Raw genomic sequence first — 17,360 nt, forward strand, 5'->3', positions numbered from 1 at the left:
ACTTCTACAACATCTCTGGTTGTCTCGGATGTAGTGTACAGGTGTTTTGCTGCACCATTTATAGGTCGTGACTAACAGGCTGGTCAGCCACAGGATAAACAGGATTTAGGAAGACTCTATAGGAGGCCCTGATAATGGTCTCAGATGCGGCAATCATTTAGTATTGTGGAGATAATAGCTGTTTACCAGACGGAGAGTGCCATCTTTAAGTAATGTCATAAAGACCAGTGGTTTCCAGTCTGTTAATGTCTTAATAAAGAAACAATAACACCATAAAAACATGATTTTGTGGTTTGTGTGTCTACTGTTTCTAGACATACGTACCAGCAGTTCTTTCACAACACTTTGTCAGTTTGAGTCAGGACACCACAGCAAACAATTATTACAGACATCTCTGGTACATTTCTGACAGTTGACAGATGCTCAAATTCAGAGTGACTTAATACAGTAGAGCTCAGTGATCATTATTAAAACAAAAGCATTACATTAACCAAGTAGACTACCATAGTGTCAAGAGGTTCAACATGGAGTCATCATTTATATAACTTTAGCTCTTTCTCTGATACAAACTTTGACTTAACCTCTAAACTTACTCTAAATGTTTTTTTGTTTGTTTTTCTCCTTTTGATCCTTTAAAAAGGATCAAATGGAAAATTCCACATTTTTTGAGTAATTCTCATATTTCTCTTTAATTCAGCATTACATATTCTCAGTGGAGTATTCAGATCTTTTACTTAAGTACAATTACCAGGAAAGAAACTGAGTACGTTTACTCAAGTACTGCACTTAGGTATAATTTTGAGGTTGTACAGTTCTTTACATGAGTGTTTCCATTTTCTACTCCTTTATACTTCCACTACACTAGATTTCCCAGATAAATAGTGTACTTTTCACTCCACTACATTTATCTGACAGCTACTAGTTATTTTGTATATTTTGCAGGTTATTTTTCATTCAACACATTTGATGAGCTTCTGAAACAGATGCATTGTTTTATAAAAACATCTCCCTCTCATCAAGTCATTTTATTCTGTAATTGAGTCCTTAAAGTTTTATTTTCTTATAAAAAGCAAAAAATAAAAAATAAAATTAAAAAATCTGCCAGCGTAATAGGACTATTTCAGCCTGTTCTCTATGCAAATCGACTTGTTTCTAACTTCAGCTTTTTCATAATTTTAGTGCCAACCTTCTTTTTTGTTTCAAGATATAAACACTAATTTCTAGAAAACTGCAAATTATATTAGTTTTATGTTTTCATAATATTAGTTAAAATCAGCTTCACCTCGACCAACTGCTTACACATTAATGCATCAGTGATAATAATCATATAATATATTAATCCTAAAAAGGAGCCATTCACATGATAAGTACTTTTGTTACTTTAAGTATATTTTTCTAATTATACTTCTGTACTTTTACATTAGTCAGATTTTAAACACAAGGCTTTCATTAACATGTAAGAAGCATTTTAAAGTAGCTGGTCCAGGTAAAAGCATCATTTTAGCAACTTTATATACTGTTTTACAATACATTCTGTTTTATAAAATCATCATATATTTTGATATGGATTTAAAAAAACAAAACCATGTATAGACTCATACAAAAATAATCCCCCTCAATCATCATGCTGCCCTTTGCCTGTATTTTCTTATTTTCTTCATATTTTGCTATGTTCAGGACAGTTCTGGATGTCATCCTTTGGGCAGAGGTGTGTAGCCTCCAGCCAATAACGCACAGGCTGTGAGGTCAGGACTGTAAAAATGTAGGGACCGGGTTACATCGCTTTCTCTGTTCCTCTCCTCTGCTCTCTGCTCAAAATCCTTCCTGCAGGGTTGGGCGGAGGTGTGGTGTTTATTTGTGCATCTAAAGCACAAATAAGCATGCCCACACCTCCGCCCAACCCTGCAGGAAGATTTACATGAGAGATTTAGAACATAACTGCTGTGAAACAATCAGAAAATGTTTTATTTATCTGTTTCACTGTTTTGTTCTCACTAACGCCGCTCCCTCTCCTCATTCACTCTCTTGCTCCCTTGACCACCGCCACTCTCTCTCTATAGCTTGTTGAGCCGGGAGGAGGGGCCATCTTTGAATCATGTGTTTACAATCAGCAATCACAAATCCTACTCATTCTACCTTTAAGTAGTTCAATACTTGAATAGATATATTTAATTACTTTCAACCACTGGATATGTTTGGAAACTTGATGATCTGGACTATAATTTAAAGTTGTCTGATAAGGTAAAATACAACACAGTGCCAGCGTGTCAGACTGGCAGAATAATGTGGGTGTGTGTGTGTGTAAGCGGCCTTGCTATCAGTCCAAATCTGCTGAGATATCGGCAACAGCAGGACATGTGGGAAACCAGTGTCTGTTCTTGGACTGCTGCTGATCCCAGCAGATCCCAAACTCAGATTTTACTCAAACCTGCTGATCTGTGGAACCTGAAAAATGTGGAGTTCACTCTTTAACATTGTGAAGGTGATATTAGTACATCAAGGTGAATACATTGTTATTTATTTTGTAGCTGCATTCAACCTAAACTAGTGTAAAAGTTCATAGATTTCTGTATAGTGCTTCTCCATATAGAGATATGGTTGCATCGATGGATATGGTAGCTGAATCAGATGACCTTGAATCAATTTATGTTTTGAACTCCATTAACCTGTTTATTAAACATTGCGGTACATTTTCTCTGTTGGATGCCATTATGAACCATTGTCTGTTCATTTGTTGTGTATGTTAAAGCACCAACCCATCAGGCCACCAGAGATATATCAATCATAAATCAATGCCAATTTGCAAATCCTTCAACTTTAAATTGTCTTTCATTAGGTGTTGATAATATGAATGCAAGTTGTGCTGACTATGGTCCAATAAAATGTTTACTTTTCTCCTGTATTTTCCAAACTTCGTCACCTTTTGGATATGCGTAAAATGTATCCTTTTTTGCATCTGAGAGCCGCATGTCTTTTCAGATCAACCACTTTGGTCCAGACTAAAATATCTCAACAATTATTTGATGGATTGCCATTAATTTTTGTACAGACATTCATATTCTCCAGAGGATGAATCCTAAAGACTTGGCGGATCACTTACTTTATACCTTTTCATCTAGCAACATCATTAGGTCTCTTCTAATTTGGCCAGTACTTTGGTTTATGACTAAATACCTGCAATGACATTCCCATTAGCCTCAGCTGTACTTTGTGTTTTGTGCTAATTAGTAAATGCTAACATGCTAACACACTAAACTAACATTGTGAACATGGTAAACATTACACTTACTAAACATCAGCATGTTAGCTTGCTAACATTAGCATTTAGCAGCCTCACAGAGCTGCTAGCATGACTGTGTACTCTTAGTCTTGTTTTTGATATGTAATAAATGAGTCCTTTTGTTGCATTTGTTTTTTTGGCATTTTTTTGTGAGGGCCTTTGTCCTTACGTTGTTTGATCAGAGTAGATAGCACTTTCTAAAATAAGAAGCAAATGCAATATTTTAAATAAAATCATATCGTTTATTTTACAAATTTGCACAATAATGGAGTAGTGGTGAACACTCATACAAGTAAACGCAGCTTATAATGTGTGTAGCCTGACACACTTGTCTCAAACACACATGCGCGCGCACACACACACACACACACACACAGCGTCATGTACAGCAGCTACCTGATGCACACATTAACACAGCCTCATTTACAGCACACACATGTTACTGACACACGGGTACATACTTACAAAGCATTTCGCCTCCTTCCTTCAAGTGTAAATCAGATCAGATTTTGTCCATCTTTCCCATTTCACACATTCACAATGCTTCAATGACTCAGTGTCTTGCAATCAAACAAAAAGAGGTGAAGTGTGAAATGTACATAAAGGTGGGTGCTGTTCGGTTCTGTCTTCATTAGAGATGGACATTTGTGTTTGCAGCTGAGGTGAAGATTGTAGTATTACAGTACATGAGCTCTGTTGTCGCTGAGAGAGTGAGAGTGAGCTGTACAAACATGGCTGCTCAAACCCTGGATATGTCTTTTAAAGAGGGAAAAACATGGCTTACAGTTTTTAAAAGCATCTTTATGTTTATTTTTTGTTTTCCCAATTTCATGGCAGTGATTCATATCTACCTTAGGGTTTGCAGTACTGATTTTGGACTTGTGGTTTATAGCATTTTGTTGGAACACAGGACAAACTATACATTTTACTATAGTAGTACCTTAAAAGGTGAACTATAGGCTGCTAGCTAGGTAGTACACTGTTTTTCGCTTTTGCTAACAGTTTTTAGCATTTTGGCATTTTAAGTAGAGAGGAAGTGATATAACTTTACAAACAACTCAAAAAATATTAGAAAAGGGCTTTGATTGTCTTCACGCAATTCTTTGTGTGGAGAGATCTCCATGAGTATGTTAACAAAAAACATTTTTATAGTTTTTTTTGTACTCTGTGAGGGTGGGGGAAGAAAAATTCGTAGTGTAATGGAAGAGAAAGTGAGAGGTAGGATTGCAGATGGGTGAGGAGAGAAGAAGGCAGCCAACAATAAAGTGAAATCTAGTGAAAAACATTGAGGAATCTTTAAAGTCCTCCTTCTCCTCAGCAACTCCTTAACCTCACTTTGACCTGGACTGCAGCTCCCATAGTGCATCTCTCCTCTGTTATTTGTCTTGAATGACTGGCAGGAAGTCCGATCCTCTTTTTCACCCCTTCTGGTTGTAGTGTCAGGTTTATCAGAATACTGAGGCAGTAGGCACTCTTTTCCTCAAACAAATTCTCTGATTCTCTTATTGTTTTGGCTTAATAATGTGCTCCATCGAAATGAATGGTACAGAAACCAGACACAACAAGCAGAGGAATGTGAAAATCACAATAGTTGGATTTCACACCTCCACCTGCCCTTGCGTCAGATGGGCCCTGAGCTGCTGGGCTGCACTGACGATTTTTCTCTGGTGTCCTAGCAGGTTCACTCCGAGATTCTGGACATCACTGAAGGAGAGAGCAGATGAACCGGAGAGTTTAGTTCAACACTTCAGCTTGTTGTGTGCCCTAACTGATAATCTGAAGGACAGTACTGGTGGGTTTGCATGTGTTAGTCCACAAAAACCTGTGGTAGCTCGGGCATTTCATTGATGTATATATAAAGTATACAAATAGTTGAGTCCTTCTTGACCTTGGAAATAGATTAGAAGTTGCTCAGCTGTCATGACACCTGCTCCAGAAAAAGCCAGAAAGTAAACCTTGAGCTAAGGTTTTTATTATAATTTTTTGGTCAATAGACAAATTGTGTATACTTCACATTAGTGCTACTACTGAGTCCATTTTGCAAAGTAATATGCAGTTTGAAACAGTTTGAGACAGTTCATACCAGTATGTTCTGGAAACACGTTTTCAGATAAACCTGAAACTTGCTTACAATAGGTAATCCATCACAGACAACATGTAGTCTGCTTTGAATTGTTGTCATTGTTGTCTTGGCATGGTAATACAGTTGCAAACAGTGATAAGAAACTCTTTCTTGGTTGTACGTTCCAGGAAACTCTGACATCCAAGATTTAAACACTGCCAAAAAGTGTTTCATTCAGTTATGTAAATGCTATGTAAAACACACCTGGATGGTAAATCAATCTAAAACTTTTGATATGCTTTGGAAAATGGTGGGCAGTAACATAAAAGTGACCAGTCTTCTTCTTTAACCCAAACGTTACAGTAATAACCATCTTTACTCACTCCATGGTGAGGAGGCTGACTCGGTCTAATGTGTCCAGGTGTGCCTGATCAAACTCATCCTGATATCTCTCCATCCGCAACACCTTCAGCCAATCGCTGACTGTTGCCACTGACGATAAGTCTGTGGGGGTGGGGCTGAGCAGTGGCTGAGAGCAGCTTCTGTAAAGGGGGAAAAGTCAAGAAAGAGAGCATGAGAATCCATAAATATAGCAGATTGTTCATCACCTGCTCCCTGTGATATGTTTTGTACGAGCGTTGGCCTGAAGCTGCTGTCTCACCGAGATGGCTCCGCCTTGAGGGAGGCAGGGTGCCTGATGAGCCGGTCCAAGGAGGACAGGAGTGAGTCGAAGGCTAGCCGGTCCCCTCGATCAGCCTGCCAGCACTGAAGCATCAGTGAGTGGAGGGCAGGGGGGCAGTTGTGGGGGGCAGGGAGACGATACTGGTCTGCTACTGCCTTCATCACCTGCAGCGAGAGTGAGGAAGACATTAGACATAAGTAGGGCAGATGGTGTGAGGAGTCTTGTATAATTGCCATACATAAAAGGTCACATACTACTGAGGGCTTGTAAGAGTGACTAAGAGAAAATTATGCAAATTCCAGCTGCTTGACATTTTGTCACCATTTAAATGTGTCTGTTAAATAAAGAGGAGGGGGCCAGGGATAAAGTGCATTTATTTAAGTAGCTGTCTACAATTTTTAAGCAGTGGTACTTTCCTTAATTGGCCAGTGTTTTAAGAAATTACACTTTTAGACTTTGTTAATATAAGGACTGTAGCTGCTTTGTAGAATAAGGTTTTACTTGTAATACTTGTACTTGGGCATCTTTATGTCTTTATTCAACAGCTGAAAGAAAATGAGGGGAGAGAAAGATAAAGTACAACATGCAGGCCGGATGCAAACAGTAGATGTTGCGGTTCATGGTCGGTAGGGCACACCAGGACTTTTACTTTTAATGGCATATTATTACACTGTAGTAGTTAAATTTGTACTTAAGCAAAGGGTTTGAGTGCATTTCCATCACTAATTCATTATGACTTCCTGTGCTCAGGCAGTATTCTCCTACATACTCACTTCTTGATTGCTCATATCCCAGTATGGACGCTCTCCATATGACATAACTTCCCACATTAGTATGCCAAAGCTCCACACATCACTAGCTGAGCTGAACTTGCGATGCTGAAAGGCCTCTGGTGCTGTCCACCTCACAGGAATCTTACTGCCCTGATGGAGGAAGGCAGGCAGTGAATCAGTGAATTATGTTACACTGGAACCACAAATCAGGAGCATTTAAAAAACATAGAAGCTCAAGTTTCCAATATGTACCAGTGAGGCAGTGTACGTAGGTATGTTGTGGTCCAGGCCCCTCATGAGTCGGGACAAGCCAAAGTCAGACACTTTACAGACCAGATTAGAGTTGACCAACACGTTCCTAGCCGCCAGGTCACGGTGGACAAAGTTTCTCTCAGAGAGGTAACGCATTCCTGCACCAATTCCCCTGAGCATCCCAACAAGCTGGAGGATGCTGAACTGGCCCTCGTTCTCCTGAAAGAGTTAGGAGGGCAGGATGGGAGCAGGTGAATGGGAGAAGAAAGGAGAAGACGTTTTGGTTTATAGTGAAGTGTGCAGCCACAAACAACATGCCAAAGATTGTTGACAATGTTTCACCCTGAGGAAGGCGTCCAGGGGCCCGTTCTCCATGAACTCAGTGACAATCCTCTCTGGGGGGCTACGAGTGATCACACCCTCCAACTTCAGTACGTTGGGGTGGTCAAACTGTCCCAGGACCCCTGCTTCACTGAGGAACATCCCCCTCTCTCTGTCGGACGCTCCCCAGCGCAGAGTCTTCACCGCTACCAGCACCTCCCTGCGACCCAGCGGACGGTAGCGGCCCCGAGAAACCTCCCCAAACTGGGCTGGAGTAGGGAGGAGGTGGAACAGATTACACACTGTGTTGATAGTTATCACATAACAATAATAAGATTTAAAAGAAAAGAGAGTATGAGGCCTACCTGCACCAATCACCTCCTCAATCTTGAGGTGAGTGGGATCTATCTCACGGGCAAACTCTTTGACAGCCTCACTGGGGTCCTCATAAGTGGATGGGTCCACATAATACTTAACTCCACCTGGAATGAAAAGGCAATTTTTAGAGCTAAGTCTGGCTTTTTATCACTTTATTTTCGACATTTAAACACATTTATTATCATGACACTAGGTTGGGATGATATTTTACTACACAGCAGAGAGAAATTACTCTACGCCATGAAAGATACACAGACTTGTCTCCTTTTTTGGGTGCAATAACGAAGGATTTCTAGGCAGAAAAAACTTTACTTGAAATTATTTATTTTACATCTATAACACCCATAGGTTAAAATATTTATTAAACAAATTAAATGAAAAGAAACATGTGAAAACCAAACACACAGCGCTAATAATGAATTATGCACTATGTCTCAAAATCATATTAAATATTATAATAGGTTGCCCTTTTGCACAAAGAAAATATCCCACTTTAAAAGAAATAATTTATTTCTCTAAATTTAATTTAAACTAAATCAAATTACATGAAATTAAATATACTTATGCTTACCTCGGTTACTGATGTACCTCTGGAGTCTGTCGCTGTACGGACTCTCCCTCCTCTTACTGCCATGTAAAAGCAAACAAAACATGTAAATGTGCGCATGATTACAAAAAAAAACATCATGTGTCTGATCATGTGAAAAGATCGACAACTTACCTGCGAAATACCACCACAACCACAATTGCTGCCACCACCAGGAGAAATGCTGCTCCACCCATCACTGACCCTACCAGCAGAGGAAGTCGATTCTGGATCTGCTGTGAATGTTCCTCTGTGGGAGAGAAAGTGAGAAAACCATCAGCTTACAAACATCAATTACAAACACTGTTGTTACTGTAACTGAAGAGATTTCTCATGTGTTTGTACACTCTAAAACCAGCCATTTTATTTTCACTTACAGTAGAATCTGGATTGAATATTGCACTCAACTACAGAATAGCAGAACAGCCTACAGTTAGTTGGTGGTAAACATCACTTTGGTTCTTCTGCAGTGACCACTTGAAACCAAACACAGTAGTCTTTAAAAGAGCTACTTTTGAGCTGCATTCAACACAATGATCTCACTCCTATCTGGGTGAAACTTAAGTCAGCTTCTACTTCAGTAGTATACAGTATATTTAGTACTCTTTCCTACTGTATCTCTCTGCCATGTTCATTAGATCATCATTACTTTACAGCAGAGAATTAATTCAAGACTTATTACTAGTACTACTATCACACTATCCTAATGTTTATCTGTTGTCTTACTCTCATAAATTATCTTTTTCTGTACGTTATTAAGGCCTCCTACCCTAAAATGGTAACTTCCCCCAGTTCAGTGGTGTGTTAATTGCAGTAATGCACTTTGACTGAAATGGATTTCAATGGTATTACAGTAAATGAGTTTTGTACCCAGAGGCAGCGTGGTGAAGTAGATGGTGTTGCTGTAGGGGCCGTAGCCTCGCTCATTTCGAGCTCTGATCTGGAAGGCGTAGATGGAGCCGGGAATCAGAGAGTTGACGGTCACCGTGTTGGTCTCACTGTACACACTCACTGCACTGTCCACATCTGAACCCTGAGGGACGTAGAAGAAGGACATTTTGTGGTGACTTTTGTTATGTGTCAGTTTGGGATGTGTGTGCATGTGTGCATGAGAGACTATTCACTGAGTGTACCTTGTCATAGTATCTAAGCTGGTACTCCAGGATGTCTCCATTGGGCCTATCCGGCTGAGGCCATGAGAGAGTGATGGAGTCTGGGGCTCGGCTCAGCTGGTGCATCATGGGAACTGTACTGGGAACTGTGGGAAACAACCAGTGGTGAAAGAAGTATTCAGATCCTAATACCACCCTGTGAAAATATTCCACTACAGGTAAAAGTCCTGCATTCAAAACTTTACCTAAATAAAAGTATGTAAGTATTGTCAGCAAAATTTGCTTAAATATAAATGGTAACACACTCATTATGCAGAGAAATGCTTATGTGCTCCATGTTAGTGTTTTACTATTATATATGATGTTCTGGCTTAATATTACTGCTGCATTAATGTGTATGTTGCATATTACTGCTGCAGCTGTTTAAGGTTGCGTTAATTTTAAGTACTGTTGAGAGGTCCAGCTAAAGGAAATATGGCAGAGCCTCACCCCTTTGAATTCCCCATGGAACTGTGATACATATTAAGGACGATAATTGAATAATGGAAAATGGAATGAGAATTAGGTAAATAACTCTGTTTCCACCTCTGACAGCTTGCACCTTCACTGGCAGCAACACCTGCCACAGCAAACTGTGGAATACCAGTACTTTTTTTTTTTAACTTATTGCTCTTTTTGCTGTTTGAGACACTTTTTTGATTTTCTTTGTTCTTGGATGACTATTGTGAAAGGTAGAGAGGGAAATTTTAGTTCAGCTTTAAATAAAAACAGATTATACACTCTACAATCAAAGTATAGTTCTTGGTGTAGGACTCTTAACCGAGCGGCGACTGTGACAGCCTCACATCTAAAGGTAGGATGCTCCTTTGGGATAGGCTGAACATTTTAGTAACTATTTGATGCTAAATTGTCAAATTGATGTTGAACAGCTAAATTCTAAAATTGAATACTCTCCACTACCTGATGCATGATTGAACAGTTGTAATTCAATTATATGATTTGTTGTTAAGGGTCTTGAATTGATTTTTGATTTGTTGCTAATATTAGAACTGAGGATTTGCTTGTTGAATTGAATTGGAGTTGCTGTTAAACTTAGAAGAGTCTTGATGCTGCCTCATTAAACTGGGCGAGGCTCTTGAACCCAGTCTCGAGTCTCCCTCATGCAGCCTATCTCAGGCTATCTGAGGTATCACCAGATTCTCCTGCAAACTGCAGCACATACACTCAGTTGCTATTCAGCCTGTCTCTGAACTTAATTTTGTACTTAATTTATCTTACCTGTATTATAGTGTATTATATTTTGATTTACTTAGTACTTCTATTCCTGTGTGCATTGACGTGATAGCGAGCAGCTGTAACAAAAGAGTTTCCCCTCAGGGATCAATAAAGTATTTCTAATTCTGGTATTTCTGATTCTGAACATTTACTAGGACATTTTGAGCCTGAAAGAAGTGATACAACAAAGCTGGTTATCACCAGTCAACTCACGTTTCTTAAGCAGGCTCTAACATAATGTTTAACTGCGTACGTAGAATATAGAAACCCGTCTGATATCTATGGCATAGGGCATCAGTTAGCTGTCTCTAGGTAAATTATCCTTGCCTGGAGGGGGTATCGGCAAGGAACCACAACACCATTTTATATACTGTCTGGTAGTTTAATCTACAGCAATGCATCATATTCAAGATCATCATATGTTTGTAGCGTCGCTGTCCTGAGAGAACCATGTATCTCTAAAAAGTCAGCTTTTCATGAGCACTGAAAAACAGCTGTTTTCATTTTTGTGACGATGTACATATGTAGTGGAGTAGAAGATTAAGGTTGCATAAAATGTAAATACTCAAATAAAGTACAGGTACCTTGAATTTGTACTCAAGTACAGTACTTGAGTAAATGTACTACTAATGTTACGTTCCATCACTGGAGACAACAGATGTATGAGCTGGACTGAAGGTTCCTGAGAGAGGGGATGATTGATCGGTTAACCTCCCTCTAAACGCCCCATCTTCCCACAACAATAAAACAGTAAAGCTATGTTGAAGTGATGGTGATCACTAGGGGGCAGTGTTACAGAACTTGTAGTCGTTATTTAGTAGAGCATGAAAGTGGAATAGGAGTTTCTATTGAGCACCAAGCAGGATCTAGTTACAGTCACTGTGCTGGCTGGCCAGACCAGTTAAAGGGAACTTTCTGGCATTCCTTTCATTTAATCAATAAGCTTTTGGAGCAGATGCAAGAAGGTTTTAGATAATTTAGGTTCATGGAGAGTTCTAATCAATCTTGATCAGTTTCTTGGAAAATTGTATAATGGTGTACTTTGTCTGCACAATGCCCCATTCTCCTCTCCTCTCCCCACTCGTCTACTTTCATCTCTTTTTCTGCCTGTCTTTTTGTCTTCCCATCTCTCATTTGTCCCTTTCTTCCTCCACAGTGACTATAATGGGATCTGACAGGATATTGTAACCTTGAGCAACCTCCTGTCCAGAGAGCAGGAGCAGAAAAGATGGAGTAGAGAGAGAGAGAGGGGGGGTGGGGGAGCAGTGGCGGGGACCCCAGGCAGACACACATACAGTATCTACACAAACATCATCATCAGAGCATCTCTTCTCTTTCATCTCATCGTTTTCATCTTCTCCGTCCAGTGCTCACCTGACTGGCTCGTAGTGAAATTGATGCTTGTGTATCGAGCTGGAAAAGGACTCAAAGCTGACACCTCATTCATGGCTTGCACCTGTCAATAAGAAGAACACACATGTGACATTTTAAGCTTTTTTTCTGTTTGACTTTTACGACATGCTTCCGTGTATGAGAAACGAAGCCTGACACATGCAGCTGTGTCGGCCAGTCAACAAACACCAGTAAATGGGAAGTATCTGCCCATTATGAATAAGAAATAAGCAATGATTTAGTTGAGCTACCTCAAGCTAAATAATAAATGTTACTGTGTATTTGCTGATGTGGAGCTTACGGAATAATACAGCCTCCTCTGTGGCTCCAGGAAATGTTTCATCATTCACAGAAATTTCTTAAAAACAACTTCCAACTGGCCCCATTGATTCAGTCTAAACATCACCAGTAACCCAGAATATCAAGAAGTGCAGTTTAAAAGTTATTACTGTAAAACCAACTCTCATAGACAATTTTAGATTATTTACAAGGTGATAACAGAGAGTGTTCCGTGCCTTTGACAGACAGTTTTCCACAGTACCTGTATGAGATAAGTGACTCTGGTCAGCAGGTTGTTGAGGGTGACCTTGGTTTGTTTCAGGTTGGTCTGGGAGGGGCTGAAGATGACGCCCTCACCACACCAGGAGCACGACGCTGGGTTGGTAAAGGTGGCTGAGGGGCAGATGCGACACACCACCCCGTACCACACTTCGCTGCGGCCTCCCATGTCCACTGGAGGGCGCCACCTTAAGGACACCCCGCCATCGCCGCTCTCATACTCCCAGGACAGAGAGACCGGAGCAGATGGAGGAGCTGTGGAGAGATAGTGAGAATGGGAGGGGTTTGACATACATAATGTAAGTGGTAGACACTTTGATGGAAGCATCTGCTAAAAAGTTTAAAGACATGAAAGAAGCTGCATGCTGGCAAAGACATTTAACCAAGTAAAGTAATGGAAAGAACTTCATAAAGCAAAGTTTGGCAGTGACACAATTTAAGCTAAGTAAGCAGAGAAACTAAATACTTAGCAGTTTTTTCTGCTGTTGGAATTAAATTTCCATTAAATTGTGATAAAAAAAGAGGATGTCTTTCTGGTCACTGACTGTACATCTCGGTTCTCACAGTCTGAGTAAATGACAAATGACCAATGAGGCCCCATGAACGCCTCCCGGAGAGCCAGGCATAAACAAACAAACCAACAAAGCTCACTTGTGCAGGCAGAAGAGTTGGCATCATTGGCTGCCCGGTAAAAGCCGCTGCGACATTCACACACACTCGAGCCCTCCTGGCTGGTTCTGCTGTTGGAGGGACACACCGAGCAGGGAACGGAGCCCGAGACGGACTTGAAGTAGCCCACCGGACAAGCTGCAGAGAGGCACGAAGAGACACAAGGAGGGTTGAGCTTCATTCTCAATTTACAATCAAATAAATAAAGTGACCAGTGTCCAGTACTGTCCCACATAGGAGTCTTCAGCGTTTCAAGGCTATTTAGCACTGTTTGTCTCTGCTGGTTTTACTGAAAACATCTTCATCCAGACGAAAGGAAGATTTGGCATCATATTTACCGAAAGCTATGGTATTTCTCAAACCCAGAAACAATAGGGTCAGAAAATAAATTAGAACAAATGAAAAGTTTCAGTGTCATAAAAGTCAAATTCAAACTAAACTAAAACCGCCAGTACTTCTATTTACAGCTGAAACACATAAAAAAAAGTATTAGTCTCAGTATCAGAGCTCATTTTTTTACCTTGGATACAGCAGTTGACAAAACAATCTTAACTCAAGGTCCACTTACTCGCTTGCTCTGAAACCATATCATATGGTCTTCATTAGCTGATGGAATTTGCTCAGTTGTCATGGAACTGTGTATGTAGATAATGGAAAATTTGAGGATCTACAGTTCCATGATGATCTTGGTCGAAAGTTCGAGAACAAGCAAGCGGACCTTGAGACAAGATTGTTTTGCCAACTATTATGTTTGGTTTATGATCACAGATTCATTGATAAGGGGATGTGTACATAAATGGTGTATAATGAAGAAAATATTCAGTATAAATGAAGGGAAAATACATTGAAGATATAATTATAAAAGCAAATATTTTCCATATCCTTGATTTAATTTAAGCACAATTCTACATAAAAAAACCCAACTATTTGAAGCTCTAAAGAACCAAATAAACCTTTCAAATCTCAGCTGACTGAACAGCAGAGGACCGTCTATGAACTTGCAGTTCTGGTGAAATACAGTATTTTGGCAGTATTTTGTGAAATATTTTGTGTACTTCTAATTTGTCCTGTTTTATTGTTTTGGTCCGTTCTGTCCAGGACATAGTCAAACACCAGAAACTATTTTTGGGTAAAGCATCAATTTCAGCTTGGCTTGTGGTTCCCTTAGAGTCGAAAGTTCATCTAAAACATAGCGGCCTGTTGTTTGTTGTTGGCTTCGTCCTGCACAGTCATTTAGTTGTGTTCATAGAGGAAGTGGCCCGTGTTAGCAGAGAGCAGCAAAACTACCAGTCACACACACACAAGTTCAAAATGGCACAGAATGGCCACACTGACCCTATATCAGTGTTTCAAAGCAATAGTTTGACATTTCCACAGAAAGTACGATGAGGGGATCCATATAACTCTTGTTTGTACAGTAAATATGAAGCTATAGCCAGCAGCTGATTAGTTTAGTGTAGCACAAAAAGTAGAAACAGCTAGCTTAACCACTGTGTGTCATTTTCAACTTCATTTTTTGTAAGGATTAAAGAAAAGAGTCATAACATGTTAATTAGTGAGCTTTAGAGGTGCTGGTAGGTGGATTTTGTTAGCTTCGGACAGAGCCAGGATAGCGGTTTCCCGGTATCCAGTCTTTATGCCAAGCTAAGCTAACCAGCTGCTGGCTGTAGCTTCATATTTACAGTCCGACTTCATAATGTCCAACTATTCCTTTACAAATAGCATGAAAGTTCATTCTTGACAGTATGAATGAAAAAATAATGTCAACTCCAAGGTCCAATTAGCAGCTTTTGAGCTTTCAACTGCATCTTACAATTTTCATCAGCAAATGGAGCAAATGGATTGTGACAATGGATGTTTTTTAGATAATCAATAGACTTTAAATAATTACTTAGCTTAAAGCAACAGTTAGAAATTTTGGGAAATATGCTTATTCACTTTCTGGTGGAGCGCCAGGCAAGCTGTTTCCTCCTGTTTCTGATCTTTGTGGTAAGCTAAGCTAACCAACTTCTGGCTTTATCCTTACATTTAATGGACATGAGAGTGGTATCAATCTTCTCATCTAACTCTCCACCACAAAGCCAATAAGCCTATTTTCCAAAATGTACTATACTGTAACTATTCGTGTAATAGTAGGAGAATTTTCTCAACCCATAAAGGAATATTTAGTCCTTCAGTTTATCTTTTCACCAAATGTGATTCTTACTGGACAGCAACAATATGTGCAATTACTGGCTAATAAAACAGGGAAATGGAGCAGAAACTCAATAAAGATCATATTAACAATACATTGATAATACATTTATGATTATCCTGAAATAAACCATGCATATATTTCTCTCTCTCTCGCACACACACACACACATTGAAAATACCATTTGAACCTGCAGGCTGTTATCCAGAACTGAAGTGTTTTATGGTGGAAAATCTGTGAAATGTGCCAATTGTTAATGTCAACAGCAGGACAGCTGAGCACTGAGGTCAAGGTAACACACACTTCACTTCATGCTGCTGCTTGCCAGAGCCTCGAGTGCTTGTCCTGAGCAGGACTATGAGAACATTGAGAGTACTGCCTCCTTCTTGGTCTGCTTCCATTTTCACACTGTGTGTGTGTGTGTGTGTGTGTGTGAACGCCTAAAGTAGTGTCAACTAAAGGTTGCATCGTTCAAAAAGAGGTCTCGTTGTCTGTAAGCTAAGTGTGTGTTTGTATATTCTCATACAGTGAGGATTTCTTGTATCTCTGAGTGTGTAAATGGCATACCTGATAACACCTGACCCAGCAACTTTAAAGAAGGATCCTCTCATATGTGTAAACAGTGTAACAAGCTCTTAGAGTTGGACGATGAGAGAGAATGTGTGTGTTCTTTATGGTCAGTGGGAACCCCTCACCTTGTTTATATAAACTTGTCAAGAACTGTGATGTCTTAAATTTGGCATGCTGTGTATGCATGTGTGTGGACGCATGTGTGAATACTAGACTGTGTTGGGGCAGTGTGGGAGAAGAAGATAAGAAGGTAAGAAGTGAAAGAGGGAAAGAATAAACAGATAAAAGGCTTTCTGTGTTCTCACTTGTCTCAGAGCGTTGGCTTTGCTTTCAAACAGGTGTGAAGAGGGAAAAAAAAGGAGCGAGAGGGAAGTAAAAGGATGTTGAGAGATCACACAGGGAGAATACACTAGAAAAGGGGAAGAAGTGAACATGGAGATGGATGGCCCAAGAAAGTTGTAGGATGAACAGTAGGATTATGTATATAAGCGCCAGATGATGGAGAGCGACAACAAAGGAGGAGAGTGAAATATCCTCCTTCCTCCATCTTTTATGTCCCGGCTGCACATTACCAGACGTGTTCTCTTACAGCTCTGACACAAAACATGACTTTGCTACAAAGCCTCTCATCGCCGAAACGAGCTCTGGCAACAACTCAACCCTTCCTCCTCCTCCACCTCCTCACATCTTCATCCACCTGATTACAGCAGCCAATGAGAGTGCAAGCTCTTTGTGCCCTCTCCGTTGATCTGCAACCCCCACCCCACCCTCCCATCTACATCCATCCACCCATCTTTCACTCTATCTCCGAGCTATAAAGTAGACAGTTCATGGTCATTATAAACAGAGACACACATGCCTTTACATCAGTACACTGATGATCAACGAAGAGGAGTTACAGTGAGGGTTGGTGATAAAAATCCAATGACAAACAAACTAACAAACAGACATGGATATTGTGGTGTATTACAGTAACAATGACGGATGTAAATAATGCATGTTTACTGAATCAACTCACAAATAAGAACTGAAGTGTTTATGCGATTAAATGATTATTCTACTGTCAGAAAAATAATCTGCAACTTCAAATTTGAGGCTTTTCTGCTTTTATTCTCGTAAACTAAATCCCTTTGGTTTTTGGACTGTTGGTCAGACAAAAAATAAGCAATTTCAAGATGTCCTGCTGAGCTCTGGGAAAATGAGATGAGAATTTTTCCCTTTTTAAAAAATTGTACAGACTAAATGATAAATTGGTT

General features: G+C 39.9%; 1 protein-coding gene across 1 annotated transcript in view; it reads right to left on the reverse strand.

Annotated features, from left to right (window-relative positions):
* Positions 1-3,501: 3,501 nt before the first annotated feature.
* ephb6 (eph receptor B6) overlaps positions 3,502-17,360 on the reverse strand; it is a 35,718-nt gene continuing 21,859 nt past the window's right edge. The window contains exons 6-19 of the mRNA XM_044208884.1: positions 13,323-13,478; positions 12,655-12,926; positions 12,096-12,177; positions 9,468-9,592; positions 9,205-9,367; positions 8,470-8,584; positions 8,320-8,375; positions 7,736-7,852; positions 7,392-7,639; positions 7,050-7,268; positions 6,798-6,947; positions 6,004-6,188; positions 5,726-5,884; positions 3,502-4,984 (exon numbers count right to left, since the gene is read on the reverse strand). Of these exons, the coding sequence (XP_044064819.1) occupies positions 4,879-4,984; positions 5,726-5,884; positions 6,004-6,188; positions 6,798-6,947; positions 7,050-7,268; positions 7,392-7,639; positions 7,736-7,852; positions 8,320-8,375; positions 8,470-8,584; positions 9,205-9,367; positions 9,468-9,592; positions 12,096-12,177; positions 12,655-12,926; positions 13,323-13,478 (2,153 nt within the window). The 3' untranslated portion in view covers positions 3,502-4,878. The remainder of the gene's footprint in view (positions 4,985-5,725; positions 5,885-6,003; positions 6,189-6,797; positions 6,948-7,049; positions 7,269-7,391; positions 7,640-7,735; positions 7,853-8,319; positions 8,376-8,469; positions 8,585-9,204; positions 9,368-9,467; positions 9,593-12,095; positions 12,178-12,654; positions 12,927-13,322; positions 13,479-17,360) is intronic.

The sequence above is a fragment of the Siniperca chuatsi genome, linkage group LG9 (assembly GCF_020085105.1).
Source record: "Siniperca chuatsi isolate FFG_IHB_CAS linkage group LG9, ASM2008510v1, whole genome shotgun sequence".
In the NCBI taxonomy this organism is placed as follows: Eukaryota; Metazoa; Chordata; class Actinopteri; order Centrarchiformes; family Sinipercidae; genus Siniperca; species Siniperca chuatsi.